Source organism: Cupressus sempervirens, chromosome 7 (assembly GCF_028749045.1).
Source record: "Cupressus sempervirens isolate cs-2001-9-10 chromosome 7, ASM2874904v1, whole genome shotgun sequence".
In the NCBI taxonomy this organism is placed as follows: domain Eukaryota; kingdom Viridiplantae; phylum Streptophyta; class Pinopsida; order Cupressales; family Cupressaceae; genus Cupressus; species Cupressus sempervirens.
Genome location: NC_143124.1, coordinates 711,005,402 through 711,032,405, shown reverse-complemented (window position 1 = coordinate 711,032,405; position 27,004 = coordinate 711,005,402). Strand labels below are relative to the sequence as shown.

Here is a 27,004-nt window from a genome sequence, read left to right as displayed (position 1 = left end):
CAAGTTTTTGTCTTCAATGGCTGAAGATTTTTTAAGTGTCCACCAAAGCGCCTAGGGTTGGGTTTGTTGGAGTTGAATTTGTGAACCCCTAGAGAGAATGGAATCTTAGCCACGCAGGTTGAGGTTTTTCAAAATATGACCGTTCAACTAAGTCTTACCATTTTGCATTGTCTTTTCAATTTGTTTTGTTATGGTGTTGCTCTATTTTTTTTTGCCTTTGTGCATTATTGCTATGCTTTTGTATTGTTGTTGCGTTCGCATTGCTGCTCTTTTATTTTTCTGTGTATTCTTGCTTGTTTGCTTTGTTGTCCAATTGGGAAGAATGGTCGAGGAGAAATTCTCGACACCCAATTTAAAGGAGGCAACAGATACATTGGCAACGTTGGAAGCTATATCTTTAGAGGAGTTGCAGAGGAGATCAGAAAAAATAATAAACATGTTGTCTATGGACAATAACAATGATATTCCTAATTTTGGTAGTGCGAAAGGAGGTCGAAACCTCCCATGTTATGACCCACTAGACAAATCTACATATACATTCTGAAGGCCACATTTTTTGTGATATCAGCTAGGTAGAAAGGACAATGATGAAAATCGCTAAAAGAAATACAAGGAAATGGAGCGAAGTCAAATATCATCTCATCCCAAAATTAAAATTATGATATTAGTGGTGGTGCTCTTTGTGTTTATTTTTTTGTATATCCGCATGGCATTCCAACACGTTAGATATTGATCTTAATTTGCAAGCTTTCAACGAGCCTGTAGATGGAATCAGCCTTCCAATGAGTGAACTATTAGAGAAATTGGACCTATCCGTCAATAAATGTGCCGAAGAATTAGGCCTTTTCATTAACGAGGATTTGGTGGAACATAACCTGCGAATCAATGAAAATACAAACAAATTCAACATGGTAATTGGTGAAGATGAAACCTTATTCCAATTCCAATTCTAGGAACCAAACGCAGAAAATACATCCTCTCACTCATCTCTTGAACCAAACAGTTCAAGCCATATTCCAAAAACCTTTGTCCGAATTTAGAACTTAAATTGACTAATTCCACTATTGGAGAATTCCAAACAAACAGGCCCTAATAATATCGAGCTTTTTCTAGATTAAGATGTCTCTTCATTATTCAAAAGTTACGCTAAAGTACAAGAGTTATTGATTCCAATCTTTGTTGGACATGCACAAAGACTGGCTATGGAATGAACAGAATTATAATTGATAAACACAAAAATTAGACACCCTATTTGCCACATAATATGCTTCCTCAATTCCCAATGTGTGCCACTTATGAACAGATATACCAGCTTGGGGCATTTGGTATATTTAAATATGCAAATGTAGTCGAGACAAATTGGCCCCTATTCACCCACCCCCTTCTCTTCTGATTGAAACCCATAAAAACTAAAATGAACCATATTGTTTTGGGGGTATTCTAGGTGAAGCAAAAACACACAGAACTAACAAAAGAAACAGTTACATGGTGTAGAATCAAAACTGTAATAGCAGTCGACAACAAAAATGGAATGAGCAATATTATGCCAAAATATGCATTTGCCGAACATGGTATCATCCATTTTGCCAACAAGGAAAACAAAGTTGTTTGATGTAGCGCTCCCTGGTGAGTAAACCTAGAAGTATTAGGAAATATGGTAAATTTGCTTGTTTTTGCAACAGAACTGACTTTAGTATACAGTGATCTGTGTAAATCACTCAGTTTATAACAATATTGACTTCTCGACTTGCAATGTTCTATGCAAACCACTTAATATATTGCATTTACTCCACCCAAAACAAAAATTTGTATCACAGACCCTTAACATTGCTGCGTTCCTCATCCACAAAACTTGAAGAATACATCCTTGAAGAAACTGATTTCCAAAAGAAGCAACAAAATTTAATTACTGAGAACAAAATCAATCACATTGTTCCATTGGAACCCTTTGAAAAGACATATCATAAATGCATGCAACATTAAAAAGTACGTCTCTTGGGTTCAAAATTACTGCTCTTGGCACAATTTACAATATGTTTAATGTCAACTTATAAGGAGTCAAAGATCATCTACAGAATGTACAAAAGACCCCAATCCATTAATACGAATTACAGTCATTAAATTTCGAAAAAGAGTTCACTCCAAAATCAGAACTTTGCCTTTCATAGAGACTTGGGAGGTAGATTAGCTGCCAAAAAAAAATTAGAAAATTAGAAAACCACATGTTCAATTTAATATCCTGAGCCAAGACATCATAATTGCTATTCTTTCCTATCGTTTAAAAAATTAATAGAGCATTGCAACCTCAAGTTTTCACTTGAGGTTTGGAATTGTGAACTTAACTGAAATGACATGTGACCAGACCTAGAAAAATAATATTATGTATAATATATCTGCTAGACTGCTACTAATTGCTAAAACAGCTTGGTATGTGACTCAATGCATATATCTGGCACATCATATGAGATTCTTCTAAAGTTGGCATTTATTTGGTTCTATCAAATCTCCTGTCAGCGTTAAAACCTAGAAAATGGGTTCTTGAAGAAAGGATGAGGAAAGCAAGTAAAACTTAGATTTATTTGCAAGACCAAAGTAAGCAAAATGTATCATGGTTTGCTTGGATAGATGGCTTGAATATACTTACCAAACCTCATCGAATTTCTTAAACAAAAGAGGTACAGGGTTCCAATGGTCTTATTACCATCTAGGTCGGCGATTCACATACCATGAACATACATCTAAATTCTAGATTAAAGGTAAGAGCTGCATCATAAAAAACAATTTACAAAATGAAAGGGTGTAGCAAGACAACAATCACCAATACAAAATTACAGCAGAATAAAGTGAGAATTATCCAGTTGTGTCATAAAAAACAATTTACAAAATGAAAGGGTGTGGCAACACCACAATCACCCATACAAAATTAGAGCAGAATAAAGTGAGAATTATCCAGTGTCACATGGGGACTCGCAACCCCTCCCAAACCTTTAAGTCCCCGAGACGTCCCCGCACCAGGTACATGAGTACCCAAGTACCCCCGCCTCTGCCATTCCGCAACCATGCAACCGCTGGGATGGGAACTTGAATTTCTATTTGAATTCTGGTTTCTGAATGTTACTATTGGGTATGTATTTTGTTAATATGTTGAATGTTCAATGGTTGTAGTTCATGTTGCAATTTTGCCATATTCGAGTATTTTAATTTGGTATGTTCTACTGACATCATTTCATAATTCATAACTAGCATTTAAAGTTCTATATGTATACTATACAACACCCCTCCTTGCCCCATCCACCACTTGCCAAAATGAGGCCAATTTTCCCCTGTACCAAAAACTCATCCCGGTGTCCCCCAGTTCCAACGTACCCCAGTACCGGTGTTACACTGGAATTATCCATAAGTAAAAAAACATACTGTCATTCACATAAATAAAAGCTTGAAATAATGCATGGTGCTCTTTTGCCTTGGCAATTGATGTTTACTATAAAGCTTCAGATGATTGTTACCAACCGAAATTAGCATTAATTATTACCACGCACTTCGTGTTATAGGATTTTATTCTGTTAAAGAGGGTCCATTCAAACTCCTCTTCCATTCTTAGATTACTACATATTAATTGCCCAACCATCATCCAAGATACCAAGCAATCACTTTGTTGAACATGGATTTCTATACAATTTCAGATGCCCTGGAATAAATGACAGAGTTTTATCTTTCAAGAAATTAAAAAAATCAACATGAAAACAAATGTCAAATTTATTCTGTTAAAAGAGGGTACATTCAAACTCCTCTTCCATTCTTAGATTACTACATATTAATTGCCCAATCATCGTCCAAGATACCAAGCAATCACTTTGTTGAACCTGGATTTCTATACAATTTCAGATGCCCTGGAACAAACAGCAGCATTTTATTTTTCAAGAAATTAAATAAACCAACATGAAAACAAATGCCAAATTTATTCATTTTCGAACTGGTGAATCAAAGTTATTGCATGTATTCAAAATGCTAGTATGGTGAGGTTATTGTGACAATTGCAAAGACTATTTCTGAGCTTCATCTAACAGCATGAAATAAACATCACAGAATTTGATATTTTTGTATAGATGTAATTATCTGCACACATCCACTAATCAATTATCCACTTACTCTATTATTACTAAAGCTGTGGATAACTTCTTCCCCGGGCCTATTATGAATACTAATCGGTTTTTACAGTGGATCAAATGGAAAGATGGCAATCAACTTAGTAAGGTTTCTACTAAGAAGATATATAATATGCTCAAGGATGATTGTTCTATTTTTGACAGGGTGAACCATGGCTGGGGGTTGGGGTGTTCAATCTCTACGTGACAGTTTAACTTTTTCTGGCACTCTTTTTGGGAGCCATAATTTTTTTTGCTTTAGATGGTTATTGGATTTGAGAAAACTTGTTGTTGGTAACACTTTGCCATGTGTATTAGGTAGCCCTATTATGTGTGGTGTGTGTTCTGTTCCAGCATCTTTTGAGCATCTATTATTTGAGTGTGTTTATGCCCGTGGTGTCTGGTCCATCTTCTTTGGGTCACCCATTGTTTGGACCAGTAGACCTGGCCTTTCTTGGAGTGAAATTTTAGCTGGTTTTGTGGAGTCTATTGATCTTAAAGCTAATACTTTCTGGTCTGTTTTAACCTGTGAAATCTTATGGTTCCTTTGGAAGGAGCAGAATGGAGAGATTTTTCAAAAGAGAAGGAGACAGCTTACTGAGTTTGGATGTAAACTCATAAATTTTCAAATCATGTCATAGGTTGCTCCTGCTTTAGAAATTTCCAGAGACAGGTTCATGGTGCTGATGCAGGAGGGACAAACCTTGATCCACAAGGACCTAATTTCATGCGAATACTTTCCTATTCAAAAGGACATGCTCAGTCATAGAGAAATTGATAACCTGAACCAGTTCATCAAAGGATTAAGTACTGAAGATAGATCTGCTGATACAAACAAAGTGCCTTATGTACAGACAGCACCCTTGACATATGGATTAGGAGGAATGACAGGCAATTACCAGATGTTTGGAAGGATACGTCTCTCAAGCTTATTTTGACTCTTTTTGTATTAACAGATATTATAGACTGTAGGTTACTTCAAGTTGTAATTAAGTGTAATCAATAGGTAGCTACTCAGGTGCTACCCAATAGTTTTCTGAATTTGAGACTGTAAAATTATAAGGTAACTCAAATGGCTTCTGCATCAGTGATGTAACCCAGCTATTTTAACTATGTTAACACAAAAAAAAATGGTCAACAGATATCATGAATTATTTTTATTTTACTTTAAAACTAGGTGAAGATACCCAGTAACCACCCCGGCTAACTTCGCACACCTAGAACTCCGAATCTGTAAGTTGAAACTTGCTGATTTTTTTGGTGAACCTCCTCCATTGGTGATTGAAGAGCTTAAAGCAAACCTTTCGCCTTTTTTGCATTCACAGAGCTCTCTTTAGAACTCATAGAGTGTGAGGTGGTCTAAAAGTGTCATTTTAAAATGTTCACCCAGAACCGTTATGTTCACCTCCTAATAGTCACTCACCAAAAAAAAGTACTTTTTGCACAAATTGACCAATCAGCAACCAAGAAAGCTAAAAAATGATCAACTACTAGTACATGTGTGATCGGCTATTAGTACATGTGCTATCATTTTTGGGGGCTTTCTATAACAGATACTGTATCGATCATTGGACCCCCAGAGGCTACTGGATCTCTTCCCCTATTTAAGAATTATTTATTTTAGTTACATATTTTTCTTTATTTTTTTATCTAAAAAGCCTTTTTACTTTACTTCAGAACTGTTAAGCATTATTTTATTTTATTTTATTTACATTGAATATTTTATTGTTATATGAATAGATTTTTTTATTTGAACGTCTGTTTATCACAGACTAACTACCTCTCTATGAATGATAGCTAACCACTTCCCCGTGAAATATAGATATCACATAACCAATTTTTTGATTGATAACAAAACTGAAAAACTGTCTGTACACAGAAACCTCTGCTAACTGACCTCCCTCTAGTTTATTAAGAATATTAAATCAGAAAATTTTAAAAGATTACATGTTGCTAGTAAAAATGAACTTCCGTGAGAAATTATCAAATCTCAAAAGGGTCAATTTAAATCACTGGATTGAAGTTTAATTTGAAAAAGACAATGTACAACCTCCTGTCCTTATCTGAATTGATAGAAAAGCAACTAAAGAAATATTAACAGTGTCCTTTTGTCTCTGACAAACTTTAGACAAGTCCGCCCAATTTGATCCTATGAAGTTCACCAAATGAAATTCTTTGACGGGTTGTTTTCTTGTCTCCAAGTTGAGATTAAACCTTTTCACCATCAACTACTTAAGCGTGTATGCATACCAAAATTGCTCTAAGGGGTGAAAACTAACACACAAACACTCAATCACATCTCAAACGAAAGTATTTGATGGGGAGTCCTAACTAACTCTCAAGAGCTCTCTAGCTCTTCCCAAGATCACATCTCAAATGAAAGTATTTGATGGGGAGTCCTAACTAACTCTCAAGAGCTCTCTAGCTCTTCCCAAGACCTATTAGTAGTTCCTGCTAGGGTACTCTTCTTTACCCTACTCAGAGATCACTTCTAAGACCCCTTTCCTTTAGAACTCTCCACCAACTTCAAACATCTACTATGCTTCAAACCTCAACTATGCACTCATGGGCTCAACTCAACCACTTTTTCCCTCCAAACTGCTCTAGGGCTAGGAATAGGTGTCCTTACTATTCCTGACTTGGGTTCAACCCATTTTGATCCATTTTGTTGGGTTCATCTTTGGATTTTCTATCAAGTCCTAGGTGTTCAAGGTTTTAGGCCTTGTAGCCTTTTTGCCCCAATTAGGCCTCCTCAAACCAATTTTCTTGGAGTAGTTCTGAATTCCTCCAAACAAGCCCCCAACTTGGTTAGGGATTCTCTCTAAGGTCTTCCTAGGCTTCAACATTTCCTAGGTTTTAGTTTCCCAAAGGGTCTGTACATATGTTTTTCACCAAACCCCTATTTTTCAGGGTTTTTAGGGCATGTGGCACTATTTGGTTTCTTTGCTCTCAACAAGTGCTTTAATGGCCACCTCTACACTCCTCCTTGCATTCACATGTCTACGACACATGCCCCTTCACTTCTACACTCTTTGATTGGCACATCCAATCCATTCAGCAAGTCCTCTTGCTCCTGTTCTGTACAAGCACCTAGCCAAAGTACCCCCTGCACTCGCCTAGGGCTTGTTAGTAACAATAGCTATCTTGCAAACCATGACTCCAAAGTCCATCTTTACATTATATACAGGGTTCCCTACTTGATTCCAAGAGGGTATGGTAGTTCAACCATGGGAATTCAAGTGCAGCACATATTTACAAGACTAACTCTGAACCGAACAGTAAATCAGCAAAACACAAGAAATTAACAAAATGCTAACCAGTCGTACAAAACCACTAAACCAATGCCACACAGGATAAGTACACCACACAAAGTGAAGTCTCAAAACATTAGTTCAGTCCTTTCAATCCATACATGACTGGATGAGGGCTCTGTTATGAAAATACAGTCAAATCTTTGTTCTTTCGAAACCTCAACCCATACAATGCCACCTCCAACTGTCAGGTTAGGGTTTTGCTGACTTTATATACCCTATCCCCACATGTTTGGACCCTTAGGTCGGGCTCAGAACACCCTTAAGGCGATTTCTTAAGTTTTAGGAAATGTTGTCATGAGCAACTTTTACAACTTTTTGCTCATTTGACAATTCCCTATCCAAACTTGCATAGCTTGACCCAAATCACATCATATGGTCTCAAGAACACCTAAAAACATCAAATGTGTCATTGACACTCCATTTTGGAGATTTGGTCAACCTTTGACCCATGTTTGACTTTCTAGGTTTTAGCATTAGGTTTAAAGAAAAAGACCACAAACCAAACTTCTAAGAACACCTATCTACAAGCACACCTCACACCTCTCTTGGGACCCTACCCATGGTCCTTATTACCTTGGTGGTTGGCTAGAACTACCTACAAGCCAAAATCGTGAAGATCTTTCAAAAAGACCTTAAGGTGCTCCTACACCAGTATTGCTACACCACCCCATTCAAAACCACAACTGATAAAAACTGAATATTCTTTCTTTAATGGCTACAAGGGTACATGGGAACACATCCCCTAGCATTTTCCAGGTTTCACAAGTGGAGATATTTTGGGGATGTTGGGATGCCTTTGAAACATCCTCTTGTTATCCTCTAACCCTTGCTTGGCACAAGAAACATCCTCAAAACACATGTGAAATGGTCCAAAAAAATTGAGGATATCATACAATGTTCCCCAACTATCCTATGGATGGTCAGCCATCTTAGGATGATCAGCCAACCCCTTTTAAAGAAGTAAAAAAGCGTTTTAAAAAAATCATCCAATTTGAATAAGAATTTGAGAAAAAAAAACATCCAATTTGAAGTAAAATAATTCAGTTGTCTTAATCCACAGCCCTGTTATAAACCTCAATAGAAAATATAGAAATATGCAATATATTCATAAATGATCAAATCCTTAAGGTAGGGCAACACCCTACAAAAGCTACTTTGAGGGGGAAATCCTTCCAATAGAGCATAAATTCAAATAAGAATCTTCAAGAAGCCTTCCAATTGAGATGTCATCACAGTATATAGAATCTTTCTGAAGACAACTTCTACTATCACATGCATGTGGGTAAATACCTAATTCTAACTAGTGGAATGACTAATAAAACATATGCACCCCCACATATTATTTATTACTACCTAATACACTATAATACTTAATTCTAACTATTGGAATGACATAAATATTAAAAAACAGATGCACCCCCACATGTTATTTATTACTACCTAATACGCTATAATACTCTACCCCTAGGTACATTACGAGCTCCTGCATAACACTTAACCCTAAAACAGAAAGCATAACCCCTTGTGCATTAAAAACCACATTACTCAATAATATTGTAGCAACGGAACTGGTGAAAAAAATCTTGATTGTTTGAAGAGTAAGGCAGCTAAGAGACCAAACCAAGGTTCTTGGTGCAACATGAGCAACCACTAAGGAGAAGGGGAGTAGAAGCAGAGTTAGGTGTTTATGTGTTATACTTTTATAAGAGCTGAAGTTTTTTCCCCCTATTATTCTCCATTTTCAGTTTGTACGTGCATTCTATTTGATTTCAGAAAGCAACATGGGCAACAGCAATGACAGTAGTGAGCATCAAATGGACAAAAGAGGAAAATTTTCTGTTAGGGTACATCAAGGTGTGGGAGTGGGTGTGGGTGAAGTAGGACAGCCACGTTAGTCATTTAGTGCTCTTCCATCCTCATGACACCACCTGCAAAAGGTCCTTTCAAACCCATAAAGTTCTACAATTTGTAACAGCTAAAGACAAAAATTAAATTCGCCAGGAAATAGAGTTTCTTGTCAGAAAGCTTTCAAAAAGAGCTATACCAAGGCATATATTCATCTTTCCAGCATTACAGGACACGAACTAAGGTTTTTAGACAAATATTAAATAACTAAACTAAGAAGTTCTTGGTTTCTACTTATAAAGACCAAGCAAGCTCTAAGGTTATGCTAATGCCAATCAAGACTACACATTCTACTTACCATCCATGGTTGTTAGTGGTAAATTGGTAACATGTATGCAAAAGGGAAGAGGAAGATTAATGGTGGTGAGAAGTTAAGGACAAATGCAAGTATTTTCACCATGCAATCACAAGAAGTGGCAAAGTCATCCATTTACAATTTTTCTTTGCCCATTTGTGTGGCATGTTCTCCCTATTTCAAACTAGTGTTGGAGGACACACTTTATGTTAGCCCCTTGTTTTGGCCCTGAAGAACATAAACTACGAGTTAGCCCCCTTGATAAGGAATTTTCTAAGGTGAATTTGGTGATCGGGAGCATAAAGGAAACTTATTTAAGGAAACATTGCTCTATTATTATGGATGAGCGGACTGGTATTAGACATCAACCAGTCATCAACATCATAGTCATATGTGCAACTGGTTCTTTTTCTTTTTGAGCCTTTGATTGCTGAAGTAAGTTTTAAAATATAGACTTCCAATTTTAGATTTTGAAAGAGGTCATCAAGGAGGTTGGGGCCACAAATCACGTCCAGAGATCACTAATTCAGCATATCTATGAAATCAGTAGGCACTAATATGAAGGATGCTTACAGAAATATCGTTTGGACCCATGTGTTCATCCATTGAACAACAAATTGACAGGCCATGATTGGATGAAAAGAGTGACCAAAAAAGCTAGAGAGATTTAGATGTTCATTTGCAACCACCACAACTCACTTGCTCTCTCCAAGATCATTTTGAGGAAGGAATTCCTCAAAGTTTCAAACCTATGGAAGCCGGATATTCTAATTACTTCATTTACTAGAGAAGATGCTTCAAGTGTAGGAGCCTCTATAGATGATAACGAGTTGATTCCAAGTTCATTTTGAGGAAGGAATTCCTCAAACCTATGGAAGCTGGATATTCTAATTATTTCATTTGTTAGAGAAGATGCTTCTAGTGTAGGAGCCTCTATAGATGATAACAAGTTGATTCAAAGTCTCCAAGTTCATTTTGAGGAAGGAATTCCTCAAACCTATGGAAGCTGGATATTCTAATTATTTCATTTGTTAGAGAAGATGCTTCTAGCGTAGGAGCCTCTGTAGATGATAACGAGTTGATTCAAAGTCAGGTAGATGGCCTTGTTCAAACACTGGTAAGGGGAAAAAAGCTACGAAACAAAGATCCTCGATTATAATTAGTGGTAATTAGTCATCTAAAGGCAAGATAAATTTTTATGTATTATTTTATTCTTAATTTGTTAATATTTTTAAAAAGATAACCTTATTCATTTGTGTATTAGCATAAACTATTGTTATATTTAGTCTCATAATCTTATTCCTTTTTGAAGCTTTTGTTTGTAAATATGCTTGCTCCTTCATCTCACTTGGTGTACATGTCTTGGAGAGATTTAATAGATGCTTGACGACATGGTGAGAAATGATGCAAACAATTCAAAGTGACACTCCTATATGGGATGATATGACAAGCATATCAAACTTATTGTGACAAAGGTGTAACAATATTAATTCCCCACGTCATATGGTGTATAGACACTAAATCCCAAGTCGTGGAAACTATGAGAATCCATTTCATATGAGAACCAATGCTCTAAATTTCAAATGGTATGCACCAAGGACTAGAAAAGTGTCTCCTAATGATGATGCAATGGAAGAGAGGTTAGTGAAGGCACCTCAAACATATTTCAATATAGGCAGCATTACTTAAAACACAACAGCTATTTATGTAAACCTTCATGATTCACCATTCAACAAGTTATTTATGTTAACCTTCATGATTCACCATTCAATCCAACCCTATTGGATGGTGGTCATGGCATGGCAAGGATGCATCAAGGTTGAGTGTAATATCCTTGTCCAAATCTGATTGAAACTTGCTATATTTGCTTTTAGAAATTTTGTCAAACACTTGTACAGCAGAGGAATATATGACTGATTTTATTTTTAGTTTGTTTTTGTGAAGAACCTCCTTATAGCAATATCGTGAGAATGCTCGAAATAACAGAATACCAAGTGATAGCAGAACTCAAAATGAATCAACTGATCGCAGGCCACTTCGAGGGGGTAACCTCCTTTGAGCAAGCTCAATACAATAAATTCGTCCGTACCCATCAAGGGCCTCAACCTATTCTTATATACTGGGTACGATCTAGAAAAGTAATACTACCTATGCATGTGGGATAATAAAATATACTCACGGGACGACTTACAAAGCATATGCGTCCAACAACACTACTCTAACAAAATAAACAAAAGGAACACACAGGTTCCTAACATCCCCTCTCCCTTAGAAAAAAGCTTTGTCCTCAAAGCTTAAGGTGTGGAAATTGTTGTTGAATCTGAAGAAGGGGTTCCCAGGTAGCATCCTCTGGTTGCATGCCATGCCACTGAATCAAGACCTCAGAGATGGAGCGAGAGCGAAGCTGGCGAGTGCGCTGGTCAATGATTGCCACCGGCTCCAGGATAATGGATCCTTCCGTATCCATTTCAGGGAGAGTAGTTTGTGCTCTGACAGTGGTACCCAGAACTTTCTTTAGACAAGAAACATGAAAGACTGGATGAATGCGGGAAGAAGGAGGAAGTTCCAGTTTATAAGCAACTGAACCAATCTTCTGCAGAACCTTATAAGGCCCATAAAATTTTGGGGCCAGCTTATGACGCCCTTTCAGCTTTAGGGAGGATTGTTTGTATGGCTGTAGACGAAGAAAAACCATATCCCCAACTTGAAATGATCGCTCAGAACGGTGTTGATCTGCTTGCTGTTTCATCCGATTACGGGCCATGTAAAGATTATCCTGTAAGGTACGAAGAATCTGATCCCTGCTGCGGAGAACTATGTCAACTGCCTGGACTGGTGAGCTGTTGGGAGTGTAGGGAAGGAGCACTGGAGGTGCCTGACCATAGACTGCTTCATATGGAGTCATTTTAGAGGCAGTGTGGTAAGAGGTATTGTACCACCATTCAGCTAAAGGGAGCCACTTGGCCCACTGATGTTGCTGCTCGGAAGTGAAGCAACGAAGATAAGTTTCCAAGCATTTATTGACAATTTCAGTTTGACCATCAGTTTGTGGGTGATAGCCCGAACTCATCTTCAGTTTGGTGCCAGTTTTCTGAAACAGTTCAGTCCAAAAATGACTGGTAAAAGTTGCATCACGATCAGAGACAATGGAAGAAGGGAGTCCATGAAGACGAAATATCTGGTCCATGAAGATTTGTGCAACAGAGGAGGCAGTATAGGGGTGGCTGAGGGCACAAAAATGACTATATGTCGAGAGACGATCAACCACAACCAAGATCACTGTCTTGCCACCGGATTTAGGAAGCCCTTCAATGAAATCCATAGAAATATCAGTCCAAATCCGTGTAGGGATGGGCAATGGTTCGAGCAAGCCAGGAAGGAGGGTCGTTTCACCCTTGTGGCGTTGGCAAGTATCACATTCAGCCACCATCTGTTGAATCGTCTGTTTCATCCCTTTCCAAAAGAAGTTTCTCCTTGCTCGCTCATAAGTTTTGAGGAAGCCTGAGTGCCCTGCTGAAGGAGAAGCATGGAGTTCATAAAAAATAGCCTGATGTAGAGCTGGGTTCTGAGGAAGCACTAACCGACCCTTGTATCGAAGAGAAGCACCATCCCAAGAGTAATGTGGTATAGCAGAAGGATTATTGGCTAGCTGGTGAATGATTTGAGATAAAGAAGAGTCACTGTCATAGCCCTGCTGAACAGATGCTAACCAATTGGGAATGGGCATAGAAATAGCGGAAAGGGAAGCTTGATTATCAAATGTGCGAGAAAGAGCATCTGCCACAATATTCTCCTTACCCTTCTTGTAGGTGATCTCATAATCATACCCCATGAGTTTGCTGACCCATTTCTGTTGTGTAGGAGAGGATACCCGTTGTTCCAGGAAATATTTCAGACTTTGGTGATCGGTTCTGATGCAAAAATGACTCCCTAAGAGGTATGGCCGCCACTTCTGTACAGCATGCAAAATAGCCATCATTTCTTTTTCATAAGTAGAGAGGGCTAGATTCTTACCAGAGAGGGCTTTGCTAGTGAACGCAATAGGATGGTCATCTTGCAGGAGAACAGCACCCAATCCATTGCCGCAAGCATCACTCTCAATAGTGAAGGGTTTGGAAAAATCTGGCATCGCGAGAACAGGTGTACTGCACATAGCCTGTTTCAGTTGTTCAAATGCAGTCTCAGCAACAGGGGTCCAGGAGAAGGCATCCTTTTTTAACAGAGCTGTCAATGGTGCTGCAATTTTCCCGTAATCTTTGACAAACTTGCGGTAGTAGCCAGTCAACCCCAAAAAACCCCGAAGGCTCTTGAGAGTTTTAGGATGCGGCCAAGTTTTCATGGCATCTATTTTTGTAGGATCCACCCGCACTCCATGGTGTGCAACAATATGCCCGAGATACTCCACTTCCTCCTGGCCAAACACACATTTAGATAGTTTTGCACAGAGTTGATGATCAGAGAGAAGTTGCAAGACAAGCTCCAGATGATGGAGATGCTCAGCCCAAGTTTTGCTATATATGAGGATATCATCAAAGAAGACCAGAATGAATTTTCGGAGGTATGGTCGAAATATGTTATTCATCACTGCCTGAAATGTTGAAGGAGCATTCGTGAGGCCGAAGGGCATGACTAAAAATTCATAGTGACCATCATGTGTGCGGAAGGCAGTTTTAGGTATATCCTCCTCATGAACCCGAATTTGATGATACCCAGAACGAAGATCTAACTTGGAGAAAAAATGAGCCCCATGAAGTTCATCAAGAAGTTCATCAACAACTGGAATGGGAAACTTGTCCTTTATAGTGAGATGATTAAGTGCTCGAAAATCAATGCAGAGTCGCCATGACCCATCTTTTTTGCGAACAAGCAGAACTGGAGAAGAAAAGGAACTGGTACTAGGGCGAATAATACCTTGCTTCAGTAAGTCACGGACAAGTATCTCGATTTCGGTCTTCTGATGAAATGGGTAGCGGTAGGGCCTGATGTTGGGCGGAACACTGCCAGGAAGGAGCTGAATACGGTGGTCCTCTGGACGAGAAGGAGTTAATCCCACAGGTTCAACAAATATACCAGAATACTTGTCCAAAATGTGTTGGAGATCGGCAGGAGTGCTAGAGACTGCTGAAGGCTGCATCTGAATGGAATGAAGCTGAGCGATGACACCATGTGAATTCTTCTTAAGAAGTTTTTCCATACGGTGTGAACTGATGATGCTGAGAGACCCTGGTTGTAAGCCTTTCAAAGTGTGTTGGTGCCCCTCGGCTGAAAACTGCATCCAAAGTTCAGCAAAATCCCAGAGAATGGGGCCAAGAGTGCGTAACCATTGGGCACCCAAAACCACATCACAGCCACCTAAGGGTAAGGCAAACATGTCAGAGCGCATGGTATAATCTCCAATAGAGAGACGCACATTGCGACATTTCCCTTTACAAGGTAAAGTGCCCCCATTGGCAATCATGACTTCAAAGCTAGAGCAGGGATGGATAAAGCAATCAGCCTGTTTGGCTATTGGTGGATCAATGAAGTTATGAGTGCTACCAGAATCAATGAGTATAGTAAGAGAGATCTTCTTGAAGAAACCCTGGACCCGCATGGTTTGTGGAGTAGTGACTCCTGCCAAAGCATGGACAGATATCTCTGGTGGAGCTTCTGGTGAAGGAGGTTCAGGCTGGTGAGGCTCAACCTCATCATCCACTGTTTCCTGAGCATCTACATATTCTTCCAGTTCCGGTGGAGAATCCACATCCAAGAGATAGAGCTTTTGCTGAACACATCTATGGCCCCGAGACCATTTCTCATCACAATTATAACAAAGCCCTTTGTCTCGCCTGACTCGCATCTCTGTTTCAGACAAGTGCTTGATCGGAGTAGTTCTGGGAGCTGGTATGACTGGAGGGTTGTGAGAACCTGTATTTCTGAATGGAACAAAATTAGATCTGGAGCGTTGTAGAGCACTAATCTTGTCTTCCGCTAACTTAGCCAACCCAAGGGCTTCCATCATTGTAGTAGGTCGAAACATTTTGACTTCTGAGCGAAGTGCATCCTTCAGACCACTGACAAAACAACTACGGAAGAATTCATCAGACAAGCCCTCTGTGTGATTAGCTAATTTTTCAAACTCTGTCTGGTATTCTCTTACAGTGCCTGTTTGACGCAGTTTAGTGAGTGCTCCTGTGAAATCATCAAAGGAACTAGGGCCAAAGCGCTCCAAAATGAGGGTGCACAATTCGCTCCACGTTGGGCCTACATTAGCCTTGATGTACCAACGGAACCATTGAAGAGCTTCATGTTCCAAATGAAAAGATGCAAGGGGGACTTTGTGGTTATCCAAAGTATTATGCAAGCTGAAATACTGCTTTGCCCTATAGATCCATCCAGTCGGATCAGAACCATCGAAGCGTGGAAAATCAAGCTTTGGTCCACGGAAATTGCCAGAAGAGGACCCAGTATCTCCTGAATGGTTTCGGCTCATGGCTGACTGCTGAAAGTTAAGACCCAAAATTTTGTCATCCAGATCTTGAAGTTTGGTTTTGAGGGATGCAATTTCCTCTTCCATGATTTTTGCTCCTGTACGCGTAACAACCATAAAACAAGGTTTTTTTTTTTTTTTTTTTTTTTTTTTTTTTTTTTTTTTTTTTTTTTTAGGAATGGGTAGAAGATGAGAAACAAAAACTTTTTTAGTTACGGCAAACTTGGATTTGGGTAAAACTCATATAGGAAATGGGTGTTCGACGGGTGGTGGGAGACTACCTGAGGACAAGGGAAAAAGAAAAATGAGGGTTTCAAGGGTAGGGAGGCGAAATGAGGCGAACAGTCCAAGAGGGATAAGGGAGCAAAATGAGGAATCGAATCTTGTGGCTCAGTTTGGTGGCGATTGGATGAGAGGTGAAAAAGATAGGGCAAACCCTAAAATTAGATAAATGAGGGATTTAGGGCTTTGATATGTAAAATTTGGGGTTGGGTCGCCAAGGAAGGAAGTATGCGAAATGATATTGCAGACGTTCTGCGAAAGTATGAGCAGAAACAGAAAGCAAACAAGGAAGCTACGACTAAAAAACAGAAAAAAATTTACTTTACTTTTTTTTTTTTTTTTTTTTTTTTTTTTTTTTTTTTTTTTAATTCTTTTTCTTTTGAACAGTCGACTTAGAAAAATTCACTCACAGACAGAACAACTGAAAAGAGATATTAGAAGTGAGAGGAACCTGAAGGCCACGACAGAAAAAAAATTTGATATAATTTCCACCCAGCGAGCCCAAGAGAGTGCTCTGATACCAGATGTGAAGAACCTCCTTATAGCAATATCGTGAGAATGCTCGAAATAACAGAATACCAAGTGATAGCAGAACTCAGAATGAATCAACTGATCGCAGGCCACTTCGAGGGGGTAACCTCCTTTGAGCAAGCTCAATACAATAAATTCGTCCGTACCCATCAAGGGCCTCAACCTATTCTTATATACTGGGTACGATCTAGAAAAGTAATACTACCTATGCATGTGGGATAATAAAATATACTCACGGAACGACTTACAAAGCATATGCGTCCAACAACACTACTCTAACAAAATAAACAAAAGGAACACACAGGTTCCTAACAGTTTTCAGAATAAGAAAGATGACTTCTAATATCATAGGATGACTGAAAAATGACTTCTCTTTTGCTTAGTCTACACCTACCATGAAATGCAACTCTTTTTTTATTTTTTTCTTGATGCAATATATAACATCTATTCAATGCAAATTAACACTTACAGCCAAGTGACATTATGTCAAACAGTTGGCATGCAAACTAACATTATATTTCAAACTTCAAAATTGATATTTTGCTGATATAAAATCAGGTTACAATGCCTTCAACAATCTAACTAGACTATCCATACAGAACCATGTAGATGTATTTTCAGATAATGCATAAACATGGAGATAAAATTAAGGGAACCTGAGATTGGTAGGCATCTTTAAAACTAATCAGAATCTGTCATGCACTGTAGCGATATTGTTCACAGCATTGTAGCAATACTATTCACAACCATTGTAGCGATAACACTATTCACGATTCCTGTAGCGTCTTCATGAATTGCTGCAAAAACTCAATAAGCTTCAATGAGATGACTGAAATATCACCTCCAGCAAATGCAACAATATCAACTGATAGTTTCACAGCCTCAAAGTTGTCAATCAAAGAGAATTATCGTTCTCAATGACTGAAATGTCCTGCAGAAACCCTTGGCTCCACAAGTGCACAAGTAAATGTCAATAACAAATCTAGATGCCCTACAATGAGGCTCTCTCCTCTATTTATTCTATTCCTTCACCCCTTCTAGAAGAACATAAAATAGTATTTTATTGCACTTTTCTAGAAGCTTCCTCCTTTCCAACAATAATTAGTTGTGCTTCTAGAAGATTCCCTTTTCCATATAATATAATATTATTTTAGTGACTTATGATTTAATATTTATTTTAGTCACTTTTTAATTCAATTAATTAAATATAAAGTCGCCTTTCAATTTTTAAATTATTTAATGACTTTATAAGAAATTAATTGAATTATTTCACCTTATTTCTCCACTTAGCCTTCAAAGAATGAAAGGCTAAGAACTCCATTGAGAGGCTAAAACGATGGGGACATTACAATCCGCCCCTCTGCAAATTGCACAACTCTGGATGTTGCAAAATCTCTTCACTCTCCCATGTAGCATCCTCAATAGGTAGGTCCCTCCATTTAATCAAATATTCTCTAATGACACGGCTTCTCAACTGCTTCTCTCTAAAATCTAATATAGCCTCTAGTATCAAAATCAACTTACCCTCATCATCTAAGGGTGGTAGAACTACAAAAGGAACCACATGATGTCCCAATGCCTTCTTGAGGCGTGATACATGGAAAATATTGTGCACTTTGCTATCCGCCGACAACTCTAGCTCCTAAGCCACCTCACCCACACGCCTAATGACCTTGAAGGGTCCATAGTATTGCAGCTTGAGCTTCTCTGCACCACTCTTCTTGAGAGTACGTTGTCTGTAGGGCTGCAACATCAAATACACCATGTCCCCAACCTCAAAAGAGCATTCCACTCTCTTCTGATCTGCATACTGTTTTTGTTGGTTTTGTGCCTTTCGGATGTTTTCACGAAGAGCCCTCATGATATCCTGATTTTCCTGTAACATGTCTCCAACACTAGGCACTCTACTATCACTCATCAACAAATCAAGAAAGCTAGGAGCCTCATAACCATACAAGGCCATGAATGGTGTCATCTAAATAGAAAGATGGTAAGTGGTATTGTAGTAGTACTCACAAAGGTATATCCACTTAACCCACCCTTTTTGCTGCCTAGCAATATAATTTCTGAGGTACCCTTCCACCCATTTGTTGACTATCTTCGTCTATCCATCTGTCTGAGGGTGGTAACTAGTAATTGGAGAAAGCTCGATCCCACACAATCTAAAAAGCTCCTGCCAAAAATTGCTCATAATCCAACTGTCTCGGTCACTAACAATGTTTCGTGGTAATCCATGCAATCTAAACACCTCACGAAAAAATAGTTCAGCAACCTGTGTGGCTGAATATGAAATAGTGACCAGAAAGAAATGTGCAAACTTGGTCAAGCGATCAACCACCACATATACGCAATCCTTACCTTGCGCTTTTGTCAACCCTGTGATGAAAACCATGGATATACATTCCCACTTCCTGTCTGGAATTGGAAGTGGCTGTAATAAACCAGCAGGATATGTATGGTCCTGTTTGTTCTACTGACAAACAACATACTCCCTAACATATCGTAGAACATCAAATTTTAGTTCCTTCCAAGTGAACCTCTCCCGAACTTGTCGATAGGTTTTGAAATACCCGAGATGGCCTGCCAATGGTGAATCATGAAAGGACTTCAATACTATGTTCTTTACTCCTAATCCTGGAGTCAAGAAGATCCTCCCCTTGTAAATGATAAGATCATTCACCACCGTGTACCTATCATCCTGCAATGACCCATCAATAATACCTAAAGCCCAAGAATCTTTAGCATATTCTGCCACATTCAAATGACTCCAATCCTTTGAAACCTCAGCCATAGAGCTCAGCTGTGGTCGGTGAGACAAGGCATCAGCGACTATATTCTGTGAACCTTTGACAAAAGAAATGTCAAAATCATAAGATTGCAACTTGCTTACCCACTTTTGTTGATGGTCATTAAGATCCCACTGCCCAAGGAAATGTCTCAAGCTATTATGGTTTGTTTTTACAACGAACTTACTGCCCACTAAGTACTGCTTGAACTTGGCCAATGCATGCATAATGGCCAACATTTCCTTGTCATATATACTGTAGCTCCTCTCAGGACCTCTCAGCTTCCTGCTCTCATATGCAATTGGATGTTTGTCTTGCATAAGAACAGCTCCAATCCCCTCACTTGAAGTGTCACACTACAACTCAAAGGGTATAATGAAATTAGACAATGCAAGCACTAGGCAAGTAGTCATAAGTCGTTTGAACATCTCAAAGCATTCTTGTGCCTCACAAGTCCAAACAAAAGCCCCTTTCTTGGTAAAATCTGTGAGTGGTCCTACATAGCGAGAAGACCCATTGACAAATCTGCGACAGAATCCACATAAGCCCAAAAATCCTCTAAGTTGCGATAGATTCATCGGAGTAGGCCACTCAACAAGCCTAACATCAATGAAATTGTGTGTCGCACCTGTATCAAGAAGGGTAATAATCTTTTGACCAGCAAGAACCCCTCGCATCCTAAAAGACCCTTCTCGCTGGAATACTTGTGAGACGAGCCTCTTTAAGCTTCACTTCTTCCTCTAATTCTTCATCATGTTCTGATTTTTTTGATTCTAAATCATTAATTTCAAATTGCTAGCCTGAATCAGAATCTTCAATTAGTGCCCACATTGCAAGATTTGACTTCCCCTTAGGTTTCATAGGGCAGTCGTGGTTAATCTCATATAGTCCCTTACAATAGAAGCATAATTTCCTCTTCCTTAAAGAATTAAGAGTCTCACGGTCAAACAAAAAAGTAGACTTACCTTTACCTTGTCCTCCATCTTAGGAAACTTCTTGTTGTCACGATTGGAAAATGTTCCCTTTGATGTAAACTTGTTGGTAGGGGCAGTGAACTCCATGCTTCGTGCCTTCTTCATTGCTTCCTGTAGTGAGGGAGGATCGAAAGCTTTCAACCAACCCTTCAATGGCTCCATCAATCCTTCCATGAATAAGACCACCAATCTTCTTTCACTGATGTTAGGAACCATGACTGATAACTATTGGAAGTCATTCACATAAGCATCAAGGGAACCATGCTATTTTAGTTGTGCAAATTCACGGAAACTCACCTCAGGATCTTTGACATCAAACCTTTCAATCAGCCTATTGGTAAACTCCTCATATGTATCGATAAGGTTGTGTCCAAGAGTGACTAACCCATGATACCACCACTCGTGAGCAGCTCCTTCAAGATGTAGTGTGGCAAATATTATGGCATCCTCTTCAGGCATTGGTCTCAAAGAAAGATAATTATCAAGCTTTTGAACCCAAGACCTAGCTGTGCATTTGTTACTTCCATCATAGTAAGGCATGGAAATCTTACAAGTGTTTGTTGATAGTCATTTCTTGGAGCATAGTGATCATTCCTTCCTCCTCTCCTATTTCTTTGCTTCATGAATTGATCAAATGTCCATATTTCTCTCATATCAGGAGGGAGAGTGGTATACTCCAAGTAGGCCTCTCTAGCTTCGTCTCCAAAAGAAACAGCTGGAGCAGCATGTGGTTGTTCTTCTCTTGGTGTAAAGGTGGGAAAAAGAGGCCTAAAGGCTAATCCTCTAGTATCTTCAGCGCAATGTATAGACCTTTCCTCATTAATTCCACTATGTTCAGCTATGTTTTGTTTTGAGTAGCTTGTTGATCCATTTTTGCTAATAAACGTGACATCATATCTAGTATCAAATTTCCTTTCAGCTCTTGCATCCCTATTTTCTTCTTCTGCCATATTTTGAACTGTTTCGCCGGTATCTCTTTCTCTTAATGCTTCTAAGATTTGAACTGTTTTGCCGGTATCTCTTTCTCTTAATGCTTCTGAGAATGTATCCCCTTCAACCTGAGGATTCTGATATTGTTGTCTCCATTGTTCCCCGTTATAATATCTGATTTCTCTCTCACTTGTCTACTATTTGACTGATCACAGGATGGCAGGATGAAAGCTCTGATACCACTGTAATATCCTGTCCAAATCTGTAATATCCCTGTCCAACTCTGATTGAAACTTGCTATATTTGCTTTTAAAAATTTAGTCATACACTTGTACAGCAAAGGGATATATGACTGATTTTATTTTCAGTTTGTTTTCAGAATAAGAAAGATGACTTCTAATATCATAGGATGACTGAAAAATGACTTCTCTTCTGCTTAGTCTACACCTAACATGAAATGCAACTCTTTTTTTGTTTTTTTCTTGATGCAATATATGACATCTATTCAATGCAAATTAACACTTATAGCCAAGTGACATTATATCAAACAGTTGGCATGCAAACTAACATTATATTTCAAACTTCAAAATTGATATTTTGCTGATATAAGATCAGGTTACAATGCCTTCAACAATCTAACTAGACTATCCATACAGAACCATGTAGATGTATTTTCAGATAATGCATAAACATGAAGATAAAGTGAAGGGAACCTAAGATTGGTAGGGAGCTTTAAAACTGATCAGAATTTGTCATGCATTGTAGCGGTATTGTTCACAACATTGTAGCAATACTATTCATTACCATTGTAGCAATAACACTATTCACGATTCCTGTAGCATCTTCATGAATTGCTGCAAAAACTCAATAAGCTTCAATGAGATGACTGAAATATCACCTCCAATAAATGCAACAATATCAACTGATAGTTTCACAGCCTCAAAGTTGCCAATCAAAGAGAATTATCATTCTCAATGACTGAAATGTCCTACAGAAACCCTTGGCTCCACAAGTGCACAAGCAAATGTCAATATCAAACCTGGATGCCCTACAATGAGGCTCTCTCCTCTATTTATTCTATTACTTCACCCCTTCTAGAAGAACATAAAATATTATTTTATTGCACTTTTCTAGAAGCTTCCTCCTTTCCAACAATAATTAGTTGTGCTTCTAGAAGATTCCCTTTTCCATATAATATAATATTATTTTTGTGACTTATGATTTAATATTTATTTGTCACTTTTTAATTAAATTAATTAAATATAAAGTCACCTTTTAATTTTTAAATTATTTAATGACTTTATAAGAAATTAATTAAATTATTTCACCTTATTTCTCCACTTAGCCTTCAAAGCATGAAAGGCTAAGAACTCCATTGAGAGGCTAAAAAGATGGGGACATTACATTGAGGATGCTTGCCACTCACCCTTTCACAAGTTGCCAATTTCTCTACTGTAGAAAAAATAAAATAAAAAATTGATCCACATAACACTTCATCCCCTCTACCAAAAGGAACAAGATTGCCTCTCAACAAGTAGAGAGGTTGGTAGTTGGACATGATGCCTTGCAACTTCGAGATTCCAAACTCCAACTTTACAATGGGAAGTCGATTCCACAGGCACCACAAAGATTGAAGAGGAGGCACCAATTGTTTGATGTTTCTTTGGATGAGGCAGTCCCAAATATTCACAATGAAACAAAATTCAAAGCCTCACTTTGATTTAAGAAAGGTGAAGGCAAAGGTGTGGAAGCAATAGACCTTAGATTGTCTATATCTTGTCATTTTGCACTTGCAACATTTTAAACTTCTCCTATTGTTGTATTACATAAATGCACATTGTTAATAAAGACTCAAATTAAAATGACTGTACAGTAAAAGTGTGAATTCTCAATTCAGCTTGTGTTCCATTTTACGGTTATGCATTGCATATGGTGACTGCATATATGCCTTATCATGTAAATATTTGAAATATTCTGTACTTTTAAATTCCCCCTACTTTTTATTTGTTCTCCATTAAGAAAAGTTCTTGCATCCCCTATTATCTTAGAAAAGAACCCCCGTGTTTCCTACCATCCTTTTCCCAAACCATGGAGAAACATATGCTCTACCAAGGGTTCTACAAATAGGAAAACAATTATCATGTGATACTTCTAGAAAATGTCAAAGATTCATCAACGCATATGATTCTTAGGCTTTGTCACAAGCCCAACACGCTCAAAGCAATTGCAAGGTACCGCTCAGGGGCAGCTGCAATAGTGACTGGATAGATTGATTCATTGGGGCTTGGTTAGACAAACCATGGACTGGACCTGCCAAGTCAGTTCCATCAATCAATCGGTATCATAAGGTGTGGCCGAAGGTTCAGGTTCGGTGTGTTAGTCTAGTCTAGTGGCTCTAAAACCTGATTCAATTGGTCAAGACTGTCTCTTTCCTTTCCTCATAGCTACGAATGCTTCTTTTACTTTTCCAATAAAGGAAATCCATATCCTATCCAAGCAAGCTACGCCCCATATTCATGATCCAAACTCTTGTTTCTTAAGTCAGTTTTAAAAATTATTGTACAAAGCTTCTCAACTACTAGTTACTTACTCTCTCTACTTACTATCATCACCAAAATCAATGGTCTAAAGTCTGTGATAGCATTCAAGATATCCTTCATGCTAATGTCAAATTCAAGGCACACTATGCCTAAAGTATGTCATCCTTTTTGGTAATCACATTTCCCTTGGCTTGGATAAGTGGTAAGTTTCGAAACCAACAACACCACAAGTTCAAGCCCATCATTATTAGCCTTCCACAATTCTCCAAATTGTGCATCCCAACATTTTTTTTAATTGGACTTTTGGGTGCAACTTAAAAATGTTAACTAGGTAACGAGCTTCAAGGGGTATCTCACTTGGGAGAGGATGATTTTGTCACTCATTCCAAAGGTATAATACTATATAATCCTAAAATTATATCGATTAGTAATCGATGATACCTTGCTTCGTGCTCAATTTCACTGTGATTGCAAAAGCAAACTACTACTTGCTTGATTGCCACAAAGGCAATTAATTAAGACAAGCCAAGTGGTTCTTAACCAATTTTGGAAGTACTTTTCTAATCTTACTCAGATATTTGTGACAACTTCTACCAAGCAAGGAGGAAAAGGTGAGAAAATCTTTCAATTGACTCCTAATAGATATCTCCACATTAAAATTTTACAAATATTTGGTTCTAAGTTTTTAGAACTATTTGGCAAAAGCAAAAACATAATCCAAGACTTGCAGAATACACTTCGGAAAATAAACTCACTTTCTAAAAAGCGATGCTTCCTAAAATAGAGCCTAAATAGATTCTCATGAACGTGCCTGGGTCAATTTATATAAAATTCCCATAAAAATGAACCATAAGAATCTCTGTTCAGATAGAGAATTCAAAGATATCCTACGTCGATCTCATCAAATCGTAATCCTCCACATGGAATGTCAAATGAATTCTGTGGTTTGTCGATCAAGTATAGAGATCACTACTTAACGACATTACATTTTCACAGTCCAATAAAATGTATTTTCTGAATGCTTCTGAATTTGACTACGTGAGTTTTTTTCTGTCAGAGAATCCCCTGCTACCTGCCAGAGATTTTAATCTTCGTACACTTCACCAGAATGGATAATATTGTATGACCTAGGCAGAATAGATGTCCCTCATGCCTTGGTATTCCAAACCCGGCTTCTCTGTGGCATTACCCCAGTAAAGGAGATGGCATGTAAAAAACAAGACAAAGGGATATTATAGACATGAAAATGCAAACAGGTAGTAAAACTATCCTCGCAAAATTCCCATGTGTAATGGTATAGGGTTTCATAGAACTGGTTTGCATAGAATAATAGAATAATAGGGTAGCCCATAATGCAGATAATAATAAAGAGGTCATAAGACCGCTCATAAACCAAAACATGTGACTTGAGGTTGCGGTGCATTGAAAAAAATAGCATAAAAAATTGTGTTCCCTGTTTGTCCCCACAAATTTAAAAAGACGATCCATCGTCTTACTCCATACCACGATAACACAAAGCACTGCAGTGAACAACACACCCAGTGGAAACAGAAAAAAGAAACAGAAACAAATATATATACCTCATAATCACTTAGAAATAGACTCCTCTGAGCGTTTTGGCTAAAGTGGGTTTTCTTCTTCAGCCTCCTTGGGGTTCTCATGTGCATCATTCTCACCAAAACCAGTCATTTCACCAATAGAATCAGTTTCCTTGTCATACTCCTCTTCCTTGGAACTCTGAAAAACGAATATAACAAACTTGTCAATAAAGTCCGCCTCTACAGCAAAGCCATTTCGCTTTCATCTCAATTGCATCCTAGTAAAATAAAATCAGTCTAATCCAAAAGCATTTAACATGCATGCTCACTTGAACTGAACCAAAGACCTTAAACCAGAATGGCATTTCCTCCTGTTTCCTCAAATTTCTCAGTGTTTAACATCCCACACAGCATTTCCTCCCTTTATGCAAACCCTAATTCATGACAATTATGATAGAGAAAATAGAAGAATGATTACCAAGTTGAGAGATTTAAACTTTTTAATTCCAAGAAGGCCTAAAAATTTATCACAATCCCAGCCCAAAAGACCACATATTGCGCGACCATAACCCCGGTGAGCGGCCTTGCTCTTTGTGTGCAGGACAGTCATCGAATGCTGGACGAGCCCCGCGCAGTTTGGATAAATTCTCCACACCTTTCCATTTGTTGCAGCGCAAACTGCGCACTGGAAAAGGCCCTGCTTACAATTCTCCACATATAGTCTTCTGAGCTCTTCGTTCTCCTTCAGGGCACTCTCAAAATAGCTCCGAACCTCGTTTTCCCTGTCAACGAGGGCAGCAGAGCTTCCTCCTCCTCCTTGTTCTTCTTCTTCTTCTTGATCTTCCTCTTCTTCAGAGTCACTGGAGAAGTGGCCGGATTCGTCCTCGCGACCTGTGAAGAAAAGGAGTTTAAAGGCCCTGGCAGCGTCTAGCTGCAGCTGAAGCTCAAGCGTGAGAGGAGGCTTAAAAGCCTTCGAGGCAGGGGCGCTCCATTCCGCCTGTTTTTTGGAGTCCCAAACTAAGGCCTCTTCCACCTCCCATCTCCCATTGTTGTTGTATGCCAGGTCTTTGTTGAATTCTTCAACATCCCCATTTACGATTTGGGCCAGTTTTGATGATTCCGTGGCGGAGGAAGAGCAATTGTCGACTCCCATCTCTCTATTTTTTTTCTGCTACACATAAACTCCAGTATGTTTTTCCTGTTTTCAAGACATTTAACTAGCCAGGGCGGGAAGGGTTTTATTAATAGTCGTGCCTAATTTACAATGTGGAAGGCCAGGATTAGCGAGGCTTGAG

At 38.6% G+C, this 27,004-nt stretch overlaps 1 protein-coding gene across 3 annotated transcripts; it reads right to left on the bottom strand.

The window, feature by feature from the left end:
* Positions 1–632: 632 nt before the first annotated feature.
* Positions 633–27,004, bottom strand: LOC149549198 (uncharacterized). Of its 3 annotated transcripts, none has more exons than XM_089792620.1 (3): positions 26,188–26,989; positions 25,752–25,908; positions 633–875 (listed from the first exon to the last, which is right to left on the bottom strand). In XM_089792620.1, the coding sequence occupies exons 1-2, from the start codon at positions 26,860–26,862 to the stop codon at positions 25,792–25,794; spliced, it is 792 nt and encodes a 263-aa protein (XP_089648746.1). In that variant the 5' UTR covers positions 26,863–26,989; the 3' UTR covers positions 633–875; positions 25,752–25,791. The 3 variants fall into 3 exon arrangements, with proteins under 3 accessions (XP_089648746.1, XP_089648744.1, XP_089648745.1); XM_089792618.1 differs by lacking the exon at positions 633–875 and adding an exon at positions 1,881–2,188 and having other exon boundaries at positions 26,188–26,988; XM_089792619.1 differs by lacking the exon at positions 633–875 and adding an exon at positions 3,500–3,890 and having other exon boundaries at positions 26,188–27,004.